General features: G+C 49.6%; 1 protein-coding gene across 1 annotated transcript; it reads right to left on the bottom strand.

Moving 5' to 3' along the window:
• Positions 1-10,410: 10,410 nt before the first annotated feature.
• On the bottom strand, positions 10,411-14,263 carry GDF2 (growth differentiation factor 2). Its single transcript, XM_021700162.1, has 2 exons — positions 13,918-14,263; positions 10,411-11,354 (listed from the first exon to the last, which is right to left on the bottom strand). Exons 1-2 carry the CDS (start codon positions 14,261-14,263, stop codon positions 10,411-10,413), a joined length of 1,290 nt encoding a protein of 429 aa, XP_021555837.1.
• Positions 14,264-14,717: the final 454 nt, after the last annotated feature.

Below are 14,717 nucleotides of genomic sequence, written 5' to 3' on the forward strand. Positions count from 1 at the left end.
AGATAATGTATATTGCCCTCACCCTCAAATTTTTCTCATGCCTCATTGTTATCCAACCCCCGCCTACATCTCTATCTCCAAGCAGACGCTGATCTGCCTTCTGTCACCACTGTGGATTCATTCTCATTTTCCAGAATTTTAAATGGAATTATACCACGTGTACTGGTTTTTTTCTTCCTGTCTTCCTTTATTCAGCATAATGATTTTGAGACATACCTATGTTGTCGAGTGCACTGTTAGTTTATTTATTTCATAGCTGAGTAGTATTCCACGGTATAGATCTACCACAATCTATTATCCACTCACGGGTTGATGGACCTGCAGCTTGCTTCCATATATAACGGTTACAAATGCAGCTGCAGCGAATGTTTAAGTATAGGTCTCTGCATGGATATATGGTTTTATTTTCACTAGGACAGGAATGCATGTTTACATTTTAAGAAATAACCTGTTTTTCAAAATATAAATTTATACCAGCAACATATGAGACTTCAATTCCTCCACACCAATGCCAACAATTGGTGTGTATGGTCAGACTTTAATCTTAGCCATTCTAATGGATATAGAGTGGCTTCTCATGATTTTAGTTGACATTTCCTTGGTGACTAATGGTGTTGAGCATCTTTTAATATATTTGTGGGCTATTTGTATGTATTCCAAGATGAACTATCTGTTTAGACCTTCTGTGCATTCGTTGGGGCTGAGGGGGATGTCTAGGAGTGGAATTGCTGGGTCATGCAGTAATTCTCTATTTAACTTTTTGAGGAATCTCCAAACTGTTTTCCCCTTGCAGTTGCACCATTTTGCATTCCTGCCACCACGTATGATGTTTTTGATTTCTCCACATCCTCATCAACACTTGTTATCATCTGGCTTTTTGATACTAGCCATACTAATGAGTGTGAAGTAGCTTTGATTTGCATTTCCCTAGTGACTAGCAATGCCAACTATTTTTTTATGTGCTTATTGGCCATTTGCAGTCCTCCCTAGTGAACTATCTATTCAGGTTCTTTGCACCATTTTTTAAATTAGGTCATTGGCCTCTTTATTATTGAGTTATAAGCATTTTTTGTATGTTCTAGGAAAAAGTCCCTTATCAGATACATGATTTGCAAATATTCCCTCCTATTCTGTGGGTTATCTTTTTTAACTCTTGGTTTCAGCTCAGGTCATGATCTCAGGGTCTTGAGATTGAGCCCCATGTCAGGCTCTGCACTGGGCATGGAACCTGCTTAAGAGGCTCTCTCTCCTTCTCCCTAGGCCCCTTCCTGCCTCCCTGCTCACATGTGCTCTCTCTCTCTCTCTTTTTTTAAATTTTGTTGATGACCAGTTTACCTAGTTTTTCTTTCGTTGCTCTTGATTTTGATGTCATACCTAAGAATCCTTTGCCAAACCCAAGGTCACGAAGACTTATCTTTATGTTTTCTTTAAGAGTTTTATAGTTTAACTCCTATATTTAGGTCTTTGATCCATTCTGAGTTAATCTTTATATATGATGTGAGGTAGGGGTACATTCATTCTTTTGCTTGTGAAAATCCAGGAGTCCCAGCACTTTCTCATTTGATCTTCAGTAGTGAACCCAAGGAACAAGATACAGAGTTGATGATAGATAGATAGATAGATAGATAGATAGATAGATAGATAGATAATAAAGATGATTTATTTTTAGGAAATTGGCTGGCTCACACAATTGTGTGGGATCACAAGTCTGGAATTTGTAGTGCCAGCCCCAGCAAGCTGGAAACTCAGGCATGATTTCTATGTTGCAGTCTTGAGGCAGACTTTCTTTTTCCTCAGGAAACCTCAGTCTTTCCTCTTAAAGCCTTCAACTCATTGGATGAGGCCTATTCACATTACAGAGGATAATCTGCTTTACCTTAAGTCAACTGATAGTAAATGTTAATCACATTCACTAATACCGCCACAGCAACATCTAAACTAGTGTTTGACCAAACAACTTGCACCAAGCTTTCTTGACATAAAAATTAACCATCACAGGTAATATTGTTCCCATTTTATAGGTGAAGAAACTGAGTCCTGGAGAGGTCAGAATTCTCCTCCAAGGGCATAGTAAGTAGCCAAGTGAAAACTTGAACTGAAAATTAGCTCCAAAAAGGCATTCAGCCCTCACATCCACATGAAGCCTTTCTGTTTGTTCTGAGAACAGTCTAGGCTCAGAGAACGCTTGAGTATTCTGCAAACAGGTTTCAGAAAAAAATAGTTTCATTGACCACAAATTCATGCTGCAAATGACTTGAATTTCTCTAAAACATAAATTCCTCAACCCATTTTCCCTGAATTTTTAGCCCCAACACTGCCTTATGTCTCACCAAACGTGAAGTTAGACACAGACTTTCTCAGCCCACTTTCTCCAGATGTCCGGAATGGCTTGGACTCACTCCTCCATCTGCTCTGCCATGGCCTCCAAGAACTGTGCTTGGGTTAGCACAGCCTCCCCTCTTTGGTGATCCTGTGAGAGTTTGCTTCATCATCTTCTATCCTCAGCTTTTAATAATGTACTGTGCTGTCCTCTTTCTGTAGGACTCGACAATTCTGGGGTTTGGCCCAGAGCATGAGCTAGGCTAACTAGTGAGGATGGCCCATCTCTGCTGGGCATTGTGGGTGTATGTGTGTGTACATGGATACGCACGTGTGTGCACACGGATATGTGCATACATTTTTGTGCTCACATGTGTGCATTTCAGATCACACTGTGTTTTTGAGCCCATACTCCCTGCTTAGGAGCATACTCAGCCCTGCAACCTGACTGCATAGCCTGGGAACAAGCAGGAAGCAAGTCCACACAAGTCTAGTCCACAAGGCCACCAGGGCAGGGCCACACACTGTATTGGTTTTCTGTGTCCTATCACAAATGACCACAAACTGCGTGGCTTAAAACAAACAAAATTTACTCCCTCTCAGTTGTGGAGGCCAGAAGTCTGAGATAAAAGTGTTGAGAGGGCCACATTCCCTCTGGGGCCTCTAGGGGACAATGTGTCCTTCACCTTTTCCGGCATCTGGGGGCTGCACTATTCCAATCTCTGTCTCTGTAGTCACATGGCCTCCTCTTCTTTTGTCAATCCTCTTCCTTATCTCATTAGGATACACATGATTGCATTTAGGGCCCACCTGGATAATGCAGAGTATGGTCCTCCTTTCAAAATCCTTCATCACATCTTCTGCCACTAAAGTGACAGTCACTCTTCGTGCCATATGAGGTTACACTCAGGTTCTGGGGATTAGGTCGTGGCCATGTTTTGGGGTCCATACCCACCACAGGGCTGAGCTAGGCTTGAGATCCTGTTAAATAATGCCAACAGCCCTTATGCCCTGTGTCCTCTGGGTCCGGACAAGGTGTCTCACTGAAGTCCCGGGTCTGTCTAAAGGACCCCTCTGCCTTCCATCCTCTATCGGCCCCGGCTGCTGCAGTCTCCTGGGTGATGCCACTTGCCTCCTCCAAATCCCCTGTCTTTTTACATTTAATTTAAATCTCCCCAAACAAATGATGCTTATTGTAAAACAAAGAGAGAGGGAAAGACAGAAATGGTCAGAGGCAGAACATGGGAAGTGAAGAATTCAAAAGCAGCTCACATTCTGCCTTAATGGCAGCACAGTTAACAAGAATGAGGGTCGTTGTTGCCTGCAGCTGGAGGGTAATTTTGCAGATCTGATGAGCAAATTCATAGTCTGAAGAAAGAATGCTTGATGGATCTTCATGGAGACTGACTACCAGTGTTATGACCGTGCATTCCCTGGGTGGTCTGGCAGAACGAGAAACTTCTAACGTGGGAACCCCCTCGGGGGACTGGAAGCTGGCTCTTCTGCCTGTGTCTGCAATTTCAGACCAACAGATTTTTTTCCAGTGTAGCCAACATGCTGTGCATAATCCATCCTGCATCTTAGGAGGGCCCCAGGACTGTCCCTGGACAGACTGCGTAGCGTAGTAACTCTCACAGGCCCTTCCCCTCTGGGATCCTGGGTTGGTGGGTGGCCCCAGGGCCCCACCCTCAGGGCCAGCAATGCTGTGGCTGCTGGACATATGTTTGGCATTTAGCTGGTAAGTTGGGACATATGCTTGTTTCAGTTTATCCTCTGCTTCCACTGCTTCCCGCTATTTGTGTGGCACGTATCTGTCAGTAGTTCCCCATGTAGAACACTGTTCACTGATGCTAGTTCACAATTTCCAAGAGAGGAGGTCGTGGTCAAATATGTTGTTAGAGTCTTGCCATGTCTTTTCAATACCTCTTCAAGGGAACAAGCTGTGGAAGGTTATCCTGCCGTTTGTGTGTGTGTGTGTGTGTGTGTGTGTGTGTGTGACAGCTTCTCCCAGTGGCACTGAGACACCACCCTGCTCAGTCCTGGGTTCCTGTCAGAGCCCCCCCACCCCCAACCCACATGCCAGCCCCCTGAGCTGCTGCCTGGCCGGAGCCTTGTCCAGCAAAGGAAGGAGAGTCCAGCATTGACATGGAAGACCCTAAAGGCTCTGGGAGGTGGGGCCCAGCACTGCCTCCAGAATGTGAGCATGACACTGGAGTCCTGCGACGGCCACAGAGCTCACACACTCACCGTCCCACTCTGCAGACCCAGGAATGCTCTCTGGCTCCCACGGGGAGGTCTCACCTCGGACGTTGTATTTGAACCACCCTAAACCAACACTCTCAACTCTGGTTTATTTACTGCCTTTCTTGTTCCTATTTATGTATCTTTTTAAAAAAATCACAGAAGGAAAAAAAGACCTTTATGGATAAAGCAAGATGTCTTTTTGATACTCCTCACCTTCCTGCTATTTGCCGTATGTCCTCCTCGCCCTTTTATAAACTACTTCCGTGTGTGTCTGCATGTCCCTCGGTGGGTTTTGTTGACGTAACTAGTATCACCCTGCACATCTCACTCTGCAGCTTGCTCTTTTCCACTGCATGGTATTTTTGATATCTAGCCATCCTGGCGCACATCAACTAGTTGGCTTTTTAATTGCCCTACCTCATTTCACCATATGCGTGTGCCATCCCTTTGTCGATGATTCCCCACTGATGGATATTTGTTCTGTTGCAGGTCAGGTTCCCGGAGAAACAGAATGAGCAGGAGGCACACGGGTAGGAGCTGTGCCTGTCAGGGAGGGGAGGATGTTGGACTGGACAGAGAGAGAAGTTGAATGTGATACAGCTGTCATGGGGACCTCAGCCAACTTCGAGGGGCTCTGGAGTGGGGATGGCCCTTTAAGAATTACCCCAAAGTGGGGGTGCCTGGGTGGCTCAGCGGTTGAGTGTCCGACTCTTGATCTCAGCTCAAGTCTCGATCTCAGGGTTGTGAGTTCGAGCTCCACATTGGGCTCCATGCTGGGCGTGGAGCCTACTTAAAAAAATAAGAGTTACCACAAATCGAAGCCAGGGGCCAGACCTTCATACCCCACACAATCAGTCATTGGATGAAGGTTGTCCGTGAGGAGGGAACATAATCTGGGCGAGTTATTCCTTGTAGGCAGCCAAGAACAACTCCTGGGAAGAGGTGAGCTGTCAGCTGATGGTCCTGAAGGGGTCTGTGGTGCACAGGTGTTAGGAGCTGGTGTACAAAGCCTAGAGTTTGCAAACTCCAGTCTCCACATTAAGGCAAGTCTGGGAAAAGCCAGACCCCTTCATGTCAGGCTGCTCTAAACCTTCTCAGCAACCTTGGTCCCCCAAGGAGTTGCCATAATGATATAATAGGCTTGCCTTTGAGAGCCTTTGGTCACAAGCTGGAGAAGCTTTTGGGCCTCCTCAGTGTGCACCAGGGAGAAGGGGGCATGGCCCGGTCCTTTCACTCAGACCCCAGGGCAAGCTCTCAGCTGCAAAGCTCAGACTCCTTGGCACACTGGGATCACATCAATGTTGAGGCCTGAAGTAGCCTCCAGGGGGGCCCTGGGACTTGGGAAACCAAGATGCTGACTGCACACATGCATTCAGTGTCAGCTACACTGATGTGTGAGGCCAAACGCAGAATGAAAATGCAGGATCCTTGTTCAAAAATTATTGTGAATTTCAAGATGGCGACGGCAGAACATGAAAGCAAGTGGGCCCCATGCTACTGCCCAGGCCACGCCGCACACCTGTGTGTCTTCTAGAGAGCAGGCAGTGCAGGTTCCCTGTAGGGAAGAGGCCAGTAGGGACCTCTCCTCATGTTGCTCAGTGCCAGCTAAAGGCTGGAGTCTGCTGAGGGCAGCACCCACGGAGGTAGGCTCACCCCGGACTCCTCACTATGCCCTGGGGAGGAACTGATGTCCAGGACAGAGGGCGCTGATCAGACAAGGTAGATATGTAATCACAGCCTTCGAACATGGGAAAGAAGATGTGACCTCCCATACCCGCCTATATTGGCCCCGCTCACATGGGAATTCAGCTGGGCTTGGAAAGAGAAAGCTGCAAGGAAGGATTGACCCAGGGATTCCTGCTTTCTCCCAATTTTGATAGAATTCTGGAAGAGGTACAAGCCACAGTGTTTCTGTTACCAGTAGGAGAGTCTGTGTTGTGTGAATGGAGGTCTCAGTTCTTGGATTTGCCATGAAAGATTTACATGAGGATCCGTGCTCCAGTAAGGACAGCCAGAAGGGAAGGAGCAAGCACAAAGCAGTTTAGTAAGGATAATACACTCTTAAGGTGGGAGAGTGGGCAGGCCCAGAGGTGGCATCTACCCTGAGGCTACAGGGGTCCTTTCTTTTTTGTGTGAGCTGGGTCTTGGGTCATGGACAGACAGGGTGGTCTCTAATGGAGGATGCTTCTAATCATTTGGGAAACTCCTCCAACAGGTTGGGAGGGGGAGTTTTTGACCCTACCAGGTTTGTACCAGAACTGTCGTGACAGCCTTCCACATGGGGGAGGGGGCTAAAACCGCAATGCAAATGCATAATAATGAGTCTAGGGGTTACCCTGGGGCAGAGGTGGAAGAGGAGAGTGTCTATTACACACCTGTGGCTCTTGGTCTGTCAGCCCTCGGGGTCCTGGGAGCCACGAGGGGTCTTGGAGGCCACAGTGTCAGGATGTTGTGTGTGGAGGCATCTAATGTGTGAACTATTTATCAGTGTCCTTGCCTCCAGCTCAGGCCTAACTAATTGCCTACTTTATCACTTCGTGACCTTGCCAATAGAACGTTAATCAAAGGGGAGAAGGGTGTCCTTCTCCACCTTCTCCTGTGAATTGGTGTCTGGCTGACCAGAGATGTGACCTCCCACACCTGCCTAAATGGGGCAAGAGAGGCAGTGACCAAGGAGGGCAGAGTCCACAGGAAGGTGGCACTTGCCCAAGAGAGCACAGGCTTTGTCTTTAATTCTTCCTGCTCATGTGTCTTTACCTTGAAGAAGGTCATCAGGACAGAGGCCAGTGCAGCAGAGAGAACTTGGGGTTAGCATCACAACCGGGGTTCAAATCCTGGCTCCAGCAGTTCCTGGCTAGTGGCTCTGAGCAAAGTGTGAAGCCTCCAAAAGCCTCCATCTCCTCTTCATTTGCAAAAGTCAGGATAAAAATGTCTTTTATTCTATGGTTGTTGTTTGAGCTAGCGAGTGCAAGTTCCCAGCCTGTCCTGCTGCTCGGGGAGCCCCTCAGCTTTCCTCCCTGGCTCTTCTCATGATCTCTCCACACCAACCCCATCTCACTGTCTCTCTGTGTCTGCCTGTGGCTTTCTGCTTGCCATCCCTGAGCCTTTCACTCTCCTCTTGCTCCTCGCCCAGAAGGGAGGTCACATGAAGAACAGGGGATAGCCGATCCGCCCTACCAAACTGGTCACTTTGCTGGGCTTTAGCTTCTTCATACGTGTGATAGTGATAATATCACCGCCCTGATATGACAAAAATGATATGCTCTAGGAAATGTTACACGCGCCGCAGTAAAATCGGTCATTAGTCAGAGGGCTAACTAGCCACGTAATAGAGTGTCCAGAGGATGGCGCTGTTGCATTTCGTTCTGGGGGTGAAAAGCTTTGGGGAACCTGGTGGGAAGAATAACCAGTGAAATGGAAGCCAGACAGCATTTTTGGGGGTGCTCCTTGCAAGCTCATTTCCCAGCACATCTGTCCAAGTCAGTCTGCCCTGAACCACAGCCCATGGCAGCCTTCTGAGAGTGACCCAGCCAGAGGCTCTCAGGCCCTGTCCCCAGAGGACGTGGCACCGCAGGAGGCTTAGGACAAGAGATGACCAGGTCCCTATGCCGAGCCCATAGCAGCCACAAGACAGAAGCACTGTAGTGCTCCTCAGAGTGGGAAGATCAGAGCCGGCGCATCAGGAGAGGGGCCAGAGGGGGTGGCGCTAGAGTCGGGCCTTCACAGAAGGTGACTTGGACTGTACAGCTGGGAGTGGGGTGGCCAGGGCAGTCGCCTGAGACTGAGGGGGTGGCCCTGAGGCTGGAGCTGGGCCTTGAGTGGGAGTGTAGTGGGAGCTGGTGCTGGAATAGTGGAGCAGGCCCCAGGCCATTGGGCAGGGTGACTCATGACCCAGACCTCCCTCCCCTGGCATGAGGGAGGTCAGGGAAGGCATGGGGCTGACTGTGGCCTGAGGGGAGGGGTAGGCAGGCTGCCGCATTGAGGGGCCATCAGGCCCAGAGCTGACGTTCAGGAGAAGTCCACAGTTTAGACATTTGACTTTATTTCCCAGTGAAACTTTGATGCAGGCACAGAAGTCACCATCAGGACTAAAAGAGGTTCCCCGTCCATCTTTATGATTGAGCGACACTGTTGTACCGGGAATTAGTATTTTCTACAACTCCATTAATTAATTGTATTTAAATTAATTAATTTGTATTAATTGTGTTAAAGCTGGTTCATTGGTTCCATGTAAACATTTAACACAAACCATTGTTTAAAAAAATATATACTGGGAGCTTCAACCAGTGGGAAAGGTCTGGGTCTCTCTAGGCCTCTCAGAGGCTCTGCTCTGGCCAGTGGTCAGAAAGGCCATGGAGTGGAATTTTCACCACTTCCAGACTCTTCCTCATAACCCCACCCCATTCCATGTGTGGCTTCTAGAGTCAGAGGAGGAATGGAACGCAGAGGAAATGGAAACTCTGTCCTCTCTTGAGGTCAGTGGGGGCTGAATCCAATCCTGAGGCCCAAACCCAGGACAAAGCTGAACACACACAGCTCAAGAAAGCCAGCAGGTGTGGGCAGAGCTGGCCATGGCCAGTAAGGACCTGAGCTCCTCAGGGATGGGGAACCCTTACCCAGGAAGGCTGGACGTCATCACTAGAGTCACCAAGGAGTAAAAATAGGGACATAGCAAATACCAAAGCAAGAACACATTTATTCCAACAAAGTCAAATCCAGGTCCTGTCTCCCATGGAGTCCTGGTGGGAGGGAAGCCCACGGACGTGTTATGTGGGTGAGCTGGTTATGCTGAGTCAATCAGCGCAGCCATGCGAGCTGTAGGCTGCCCCATCCCTCAGGGGAGATTGTGCCTGCTCTTCCCAAACTGTCTCAGAGTTTGCGGCCATGGGCAGCTGGTGGCCCCGTGTGAGCCACCGGCGGGACAAGCACTGCACCAGCGGGTCCAAGTACCTCCAGCCCCAGCGCATACTGCAAGCCGAGGGCTCCCGTCACGCACTCTCTCCATCCTGCAATCCTGCAGTTAGTTTGGGGGGTAGTTTTTCAAGAGTCGAACATCATCTTAAAAAGCACTAGGCCACTGAAGCAGCACAGGCACTGAGCAATCAGATTGTGCCCTGGATGCTCCAAGCAGCCCAGTCATACTGGTGAGTACTGGCCAGGGCTGAGTCCAGCTTGCCCCACGCTCCCCGCCTCCCAGAATCTAACTGTTCTTTCACTGCAAGGTGACCTGATAAACTTGGATGGGGTATTTGAGAAGCTCCTGGGCTTTGGTGGTCGACGGACCTATGCAGACCTATGGGCTGGAATCATGCTGCTGACTGGTGTTACTTGAACTGCCTGCGTTTTGGTTTCTGCATGTGTAAATTGGGACTCATAACACCCATCTCAATGGGTTGTGGGAATCCGTGAAATGATGGGTGTAGAGCACACGGCTGTCCCTGTCCCCTTCACTCCCTGAGGTTATTGGAATGTGCCCTGTCCTTCTCGCCTCCTTTAATTCCCATAAATCTCTGCACCTCATTTGTCCTTACTCCCCTGCCTCGTGTCTGCTATTTTCTCCTGACTCTGGATTATTTTTCTCTTGTCCTCTTTTCATTGTCACCCCTTGCACCCCAACAATCCTTCTAGGCTTTCCTCTTCTCCCCAGTCCCCACCCCCCACCCCCAGCCGTTGCCTTCCCCTATGGTTGGACCCAGTGGTGTATGCTCGGGGCGGGCAGGCCTTTACCTCCAGGATGTGGCAACTCCTTTCCTCCTCCAGGCTGGCATGCAGGCAGACTTAGTCCCCGTCATACCCAGAGGGACACAGGAGCCCTCCACCCTGTTTCCCCCTGCCCGCAGGCCGGCACTACCTGCACCCACACTCTGCCACGCTCATCCCTTCATAATGGTACTTGAGGGTGGGGACCCCCATGTCATCCTTGTAGAGGATGGAGATGGGGCTCAGTTTGGTGGGCACGCAGCAGGCCTTGCCCACCTTCATGGGGAACTTGAGATGCACCAGGGTCTGCACAATGGCGTGCTTCGTTGGCGTCACGTCATCAGCCAGGGGGAAGAAGCAGCCGCCTTTACATTCGAAAGCATCGTACTCCTTGGGTGCGATGATCCAGCTGTCCCAGCCGATGTCCTCGAAGTTCACCCGCAGGGAGGTCTTCTGACAGTGGTTGTTGGCCCCAGCACTCCTCTTCCGTCTGGCTAAAGATGACCCTGTGGCTGTGTGACCTTCCCCATCCTCCTCATCCTTGTTTTCACCTGCCTCTGCTGGACCATTCTTGGACAACTTCTTGAGCATACTGTCCTGTTCATGGCTGATCATCTCCCGGAGCTCCAGCCTCATCTCCTTGGTCCCATTGCTGCGGTCATTGGAGAAGACAACGAAGAAGGGCAGGTTTTTGGAGCCTGGGGGGACACTGATATCCAGCTTGTCACAGCCCTTCCTGTGACTCTCCACAGTCACTTCCAGTTTATTTTTGCTCTTGGTGGAGTCTGCTCTGACCCACCGCTTCACAGCACTGGAGACCTCAAAGGTCTCCCAGCCCTCATCCAAAATGTCCTGGGACACAAGGAATGTCTTGGTTCCTGCAGAAGCATCCCAGGCATCTGCTCCATCCAGAACATCATAAATGGCCATGTTGCCTCTCAGCTCATGGGAAGCGTCTACATGACTTTGGCAGGAGACATAGAGTCGGAGCTCGGCCCTGGTGATCTGCTCATGCCTAGGAATGGAGATGTTGAAGAGCAAGATGTGCTTCTGGAAGGGGAAGTCCTCTGTGGCTGTGATAGAGACAGCATCTGAAATGCAAGTACATAGTGATGGTCATCTTTCATGATACCAAAACTGGGACTCATGACTTGGGTCAGAGGGCATCCAGGATGACACTGACCTACTCTATCAAGTCTTTACTTGGTTTCACTTAAGCCCTTAATGTAGAAGAGAATTTCGAAAGGTATATTTGGGATCCTCCAAAGAAAAACAGAGGCAAGAGATGCCTTGCTTTGGAGTTGTCAGGTCCAGCTCTTTAGTGAGCATCTACTCTGCCCAGTATTGCACTAGAAGCTTTGCATTCTGTATTTCACTTTGTTCTTCACAGTGGCCCTGGGAGGATCTAATTATTATTCCACTTTTACAGGTGTGGAGATGGGATTTAGGCTGTTTAACTGCCAAGTGCATACATCCTATAAAGCTCTTCACATAAAAAAAAAAAAGAGTCAAATAAACAACATAGCAAAGCATATTGTCAGCCTCAGAGTGTAGATGTCGAGTGTGTGATGTTAAAGCAGATACCCTGGGAGGGGATGGTGCATGTCCAACATTAAGACAATGTTAAAAATCTCAGCAACTTAAAGGGCATAGAAATCATTCAGAATCCTTATTTCTGAGTGAAGTGAAAGTGGATTTTTTTTTAATGTTTGAGGAAAAGAATAAAACAGATTAGCCTTGATTGCTTTGTCATGTTAGGCAAAAATGGGGCTTAGCTTTTAGCTACACAATTTTCTCAGTTTCCAACTTCTCCTGGCCGGCACACAGCCATCAGGACATCTCTGTTACGCCATGGCTTGGTCACAATTACGAAGTCACAACATGAGGGGAGTCTGCGTGCTGCTGTGAAATCCAGCAGTGTCTGACAGACTGCAGTGCTAATCTGGACTCGGCCCCTTCCTAGGCTTGTGACCTTGGAGAAGTCCTGAGTCTCTCCTTGCCTCAGTTTCCTCATCTGTAGAATGGGGCTCATCCTACCTGCCTTCCAGGGTTAGTGTGAGACTTCCACAAGGTGCCATACAGAACTTACTAACACTGTCCCTGGCTGATAGTTGATGCTCAATCAATATTTCTGTGTTCTCTCCAGGCCCTCCTCCCCAACATGCATGCCCCCCTCAAAGCACATGGCCCTCACCCAGCATGGATGTGCCTGCCATTCTAGCTCCAGCAAAACACGTGTGCATAGTGAATGGGGTCCATGAGCATTAATGGCCTACTGTGCTCTTACTGTGCCATGCTTTGAAAATCGCTGTGGGACCACATCCCACATCTAGAAAACAAACAGCCTCCCTACCTGAGCTGCACTTGGACCATCTATGGAGGGAAGCACAAACTGGCCGTCACAGGAGTGCAGGTCACAGGCAGAGCTAGGATTGAGTCAGAAAACTTGTTCTGGGGATATGGACAATGCTGGGCAAGGGAGGGGATATCATCGAGATGGCACCAAACGCTGGACTCCCAGACTATGGGATTTGGTGAGTAGGTCCAGACAATGAAGCTCAGCCTTTTCCTAAAGCACAGGCTACAGTCATGCCCTGTGGGCATGGTGAGATGTTGGCAGCATCTGGGTAATCTGCAGATTGCATTTTTTAAAATTAAGCTCATATTTTACAAATCAGGCAAGTTCACATAAAATCCAGAGAAATCTGGATTTTTCTTCTTCTTCTGGGCAATCAGAAAATTCAGCACTGCTGGGCATCCATCATGACTATGGCATCCTTCAGACGGGGCATGTGCTCTGCAGGCTGGGCAGGTCTGGCCTGCAGTGGCACTGAGCCAGGCCTGTTAGGGGTTTGCAGGTGTCAAGCCCGGGAGGAAAGAGGCCCCATGTGCCTGGGTGTTCAGAGAGACAGCAGCAGCAGGAAAAGCCCGAGCTTTGTAGGCATGTGGGGCCTGTGTCGGAATCCAACTGCCGAACCACTGTGTGACCTGGGCAAGTTCCCTCAGCATCTGCAAGGCTTGGCTGCCATGCTCACAAAATCATTTCACCTACATCGTGTGAGTTAGAGGACGTAAGCCCTAAATCGATGTTTGTTGTCTTCCAGCCCTTTCAAATCAGGTAAATCATTTTATATTTAGAAAATCACTAAGTTGTCCTCCACTGTTTCTCTCTCAGAAAATTTATCAGACTTGTAGATACTTTCTGATGGGGGAGAAACAGACATTCTTTCAAAGTTAAAAAATACACCAATTGATTGAAAGCTAAATTAGTTGTCTGTTTCAAAGTAGGGAAGGGGACGAAGAGAAGGGATGGACGAAAGGGAGCTGGCATTCTTGTGGCACCTAATATGTAAAATTGGCACTGGGCCCAGGGCAGGAGAACCTTCTACAGCAGAGCTGTCCAGTAGAACTTTCTGCCATGATGGAAATGTGCTATACTCCGCACCATCCGGTAAGGTAGCCATTAGCCACACATGACCATGAGCACCTGAACCCAAGCCAGTGAACTAAGTTATTAATTTTATTTCATTTTAATTCATTTAAATTAAAACTTAAACGGCCTCATACGTGCAGTGGCTACCGGACAGGGCAGCGCAGCCCTGAGCCCTGCGCCCCCCACCCCACCCGGGGGTGCCCTGATGGAGCCGACTCTACCTTCCACGCTGAAGCTGCGCACGATGTTGGACGCGGGCGTCGTGGACTTGTCGGTGGTGTATCTGTTGTACAGGTCGATCATGTACTGGGGTGGCTCCGCTCGGGTTTTGTCCTGGGAAGGGACACCGCTGAGATTGAGGCTGCGCAGGAAATCCACCTTCATGTTCTCCAGGAACATCCTCAGGTCGAAGGTGCCCCCCTCCCGCTCACCTCCGGGCCCCCCTAGCAAGCGGTGGGCATCTCCCCCCGCCGACGCCCGCCCCCGGCTCTCCAGGGGCTTCCCTGGTGCACAGCCTGCCAGCAGAGAGAGCACAGGCAGGGCCACCCAGAGCGCCCTGCAGCACATCTTGGGACGGCGCCGTCGCCCTGGACAGGAGACTGCGGGTGGCGGCCGCGGGTGTGTTAGCGGGCGCAAGGAGGAGCCCGGAAGGAGCGGGCCCGCATTTTCCTGCCCATGGCTCTGCACGAGCCCCCGGGCCAGTTCACAGGCTCTCACCCGCGGTCCCCGGAGTGGCCTCCCCTTGCTCTTATCTGGCTCTCGATGCCGTGCTCCCACCTCTTATCTAAGGGAGCTCTCCGTTAATGAATGCTCTATAAACATCTGACAAACACACAGGGCTTGTGGGAAGGACACAGCCTGCTGCAGAGAATCTGAATTTCTCTGTGGGGTTATCACCCCCTAATTAGGATCCTCTCTCATTTCCTTGCCAGCTCCGGTCTGAAGAATCTTGAGACAGGGTGACACATGCTCTTATCTCCAGGGCCATACAAACAGAGAATCCAGGAAACAGACAAGACCA

This window comes from Neomonachus schauinslandi, chromosome 6, assembly GCF_002201575.2.
Source record: "Neomonachus schauinslandi chromosome 6, ASM220157v2, whole genome shotgun sequence".
Classification (NCBI taxonomy): Eukaryota; Metazoa; Chordata; class Mammalia; order Carnivora; family Phocidae; genus Neomonachus; species Neomonachus schauinslandi.

Excerpts from the sequence above, each read along its gene's own strand:
- GDF2 (XM_021700162.1), bottom strand. The coding sequence starts at position 14,263 with ATGTGCTGCAGGGCGCTCTGGGTGGCCCTGCCTGTGCTCTCTCTGCTG. Across the intron at positions 11,355-13,917 it reads GCGCAGCTTCAGCGTGGAAG|ATGCTGTCTCTATCACAGCC; the intron begins GTAGAGTCGGCT and ends CTTGCATTTCAG.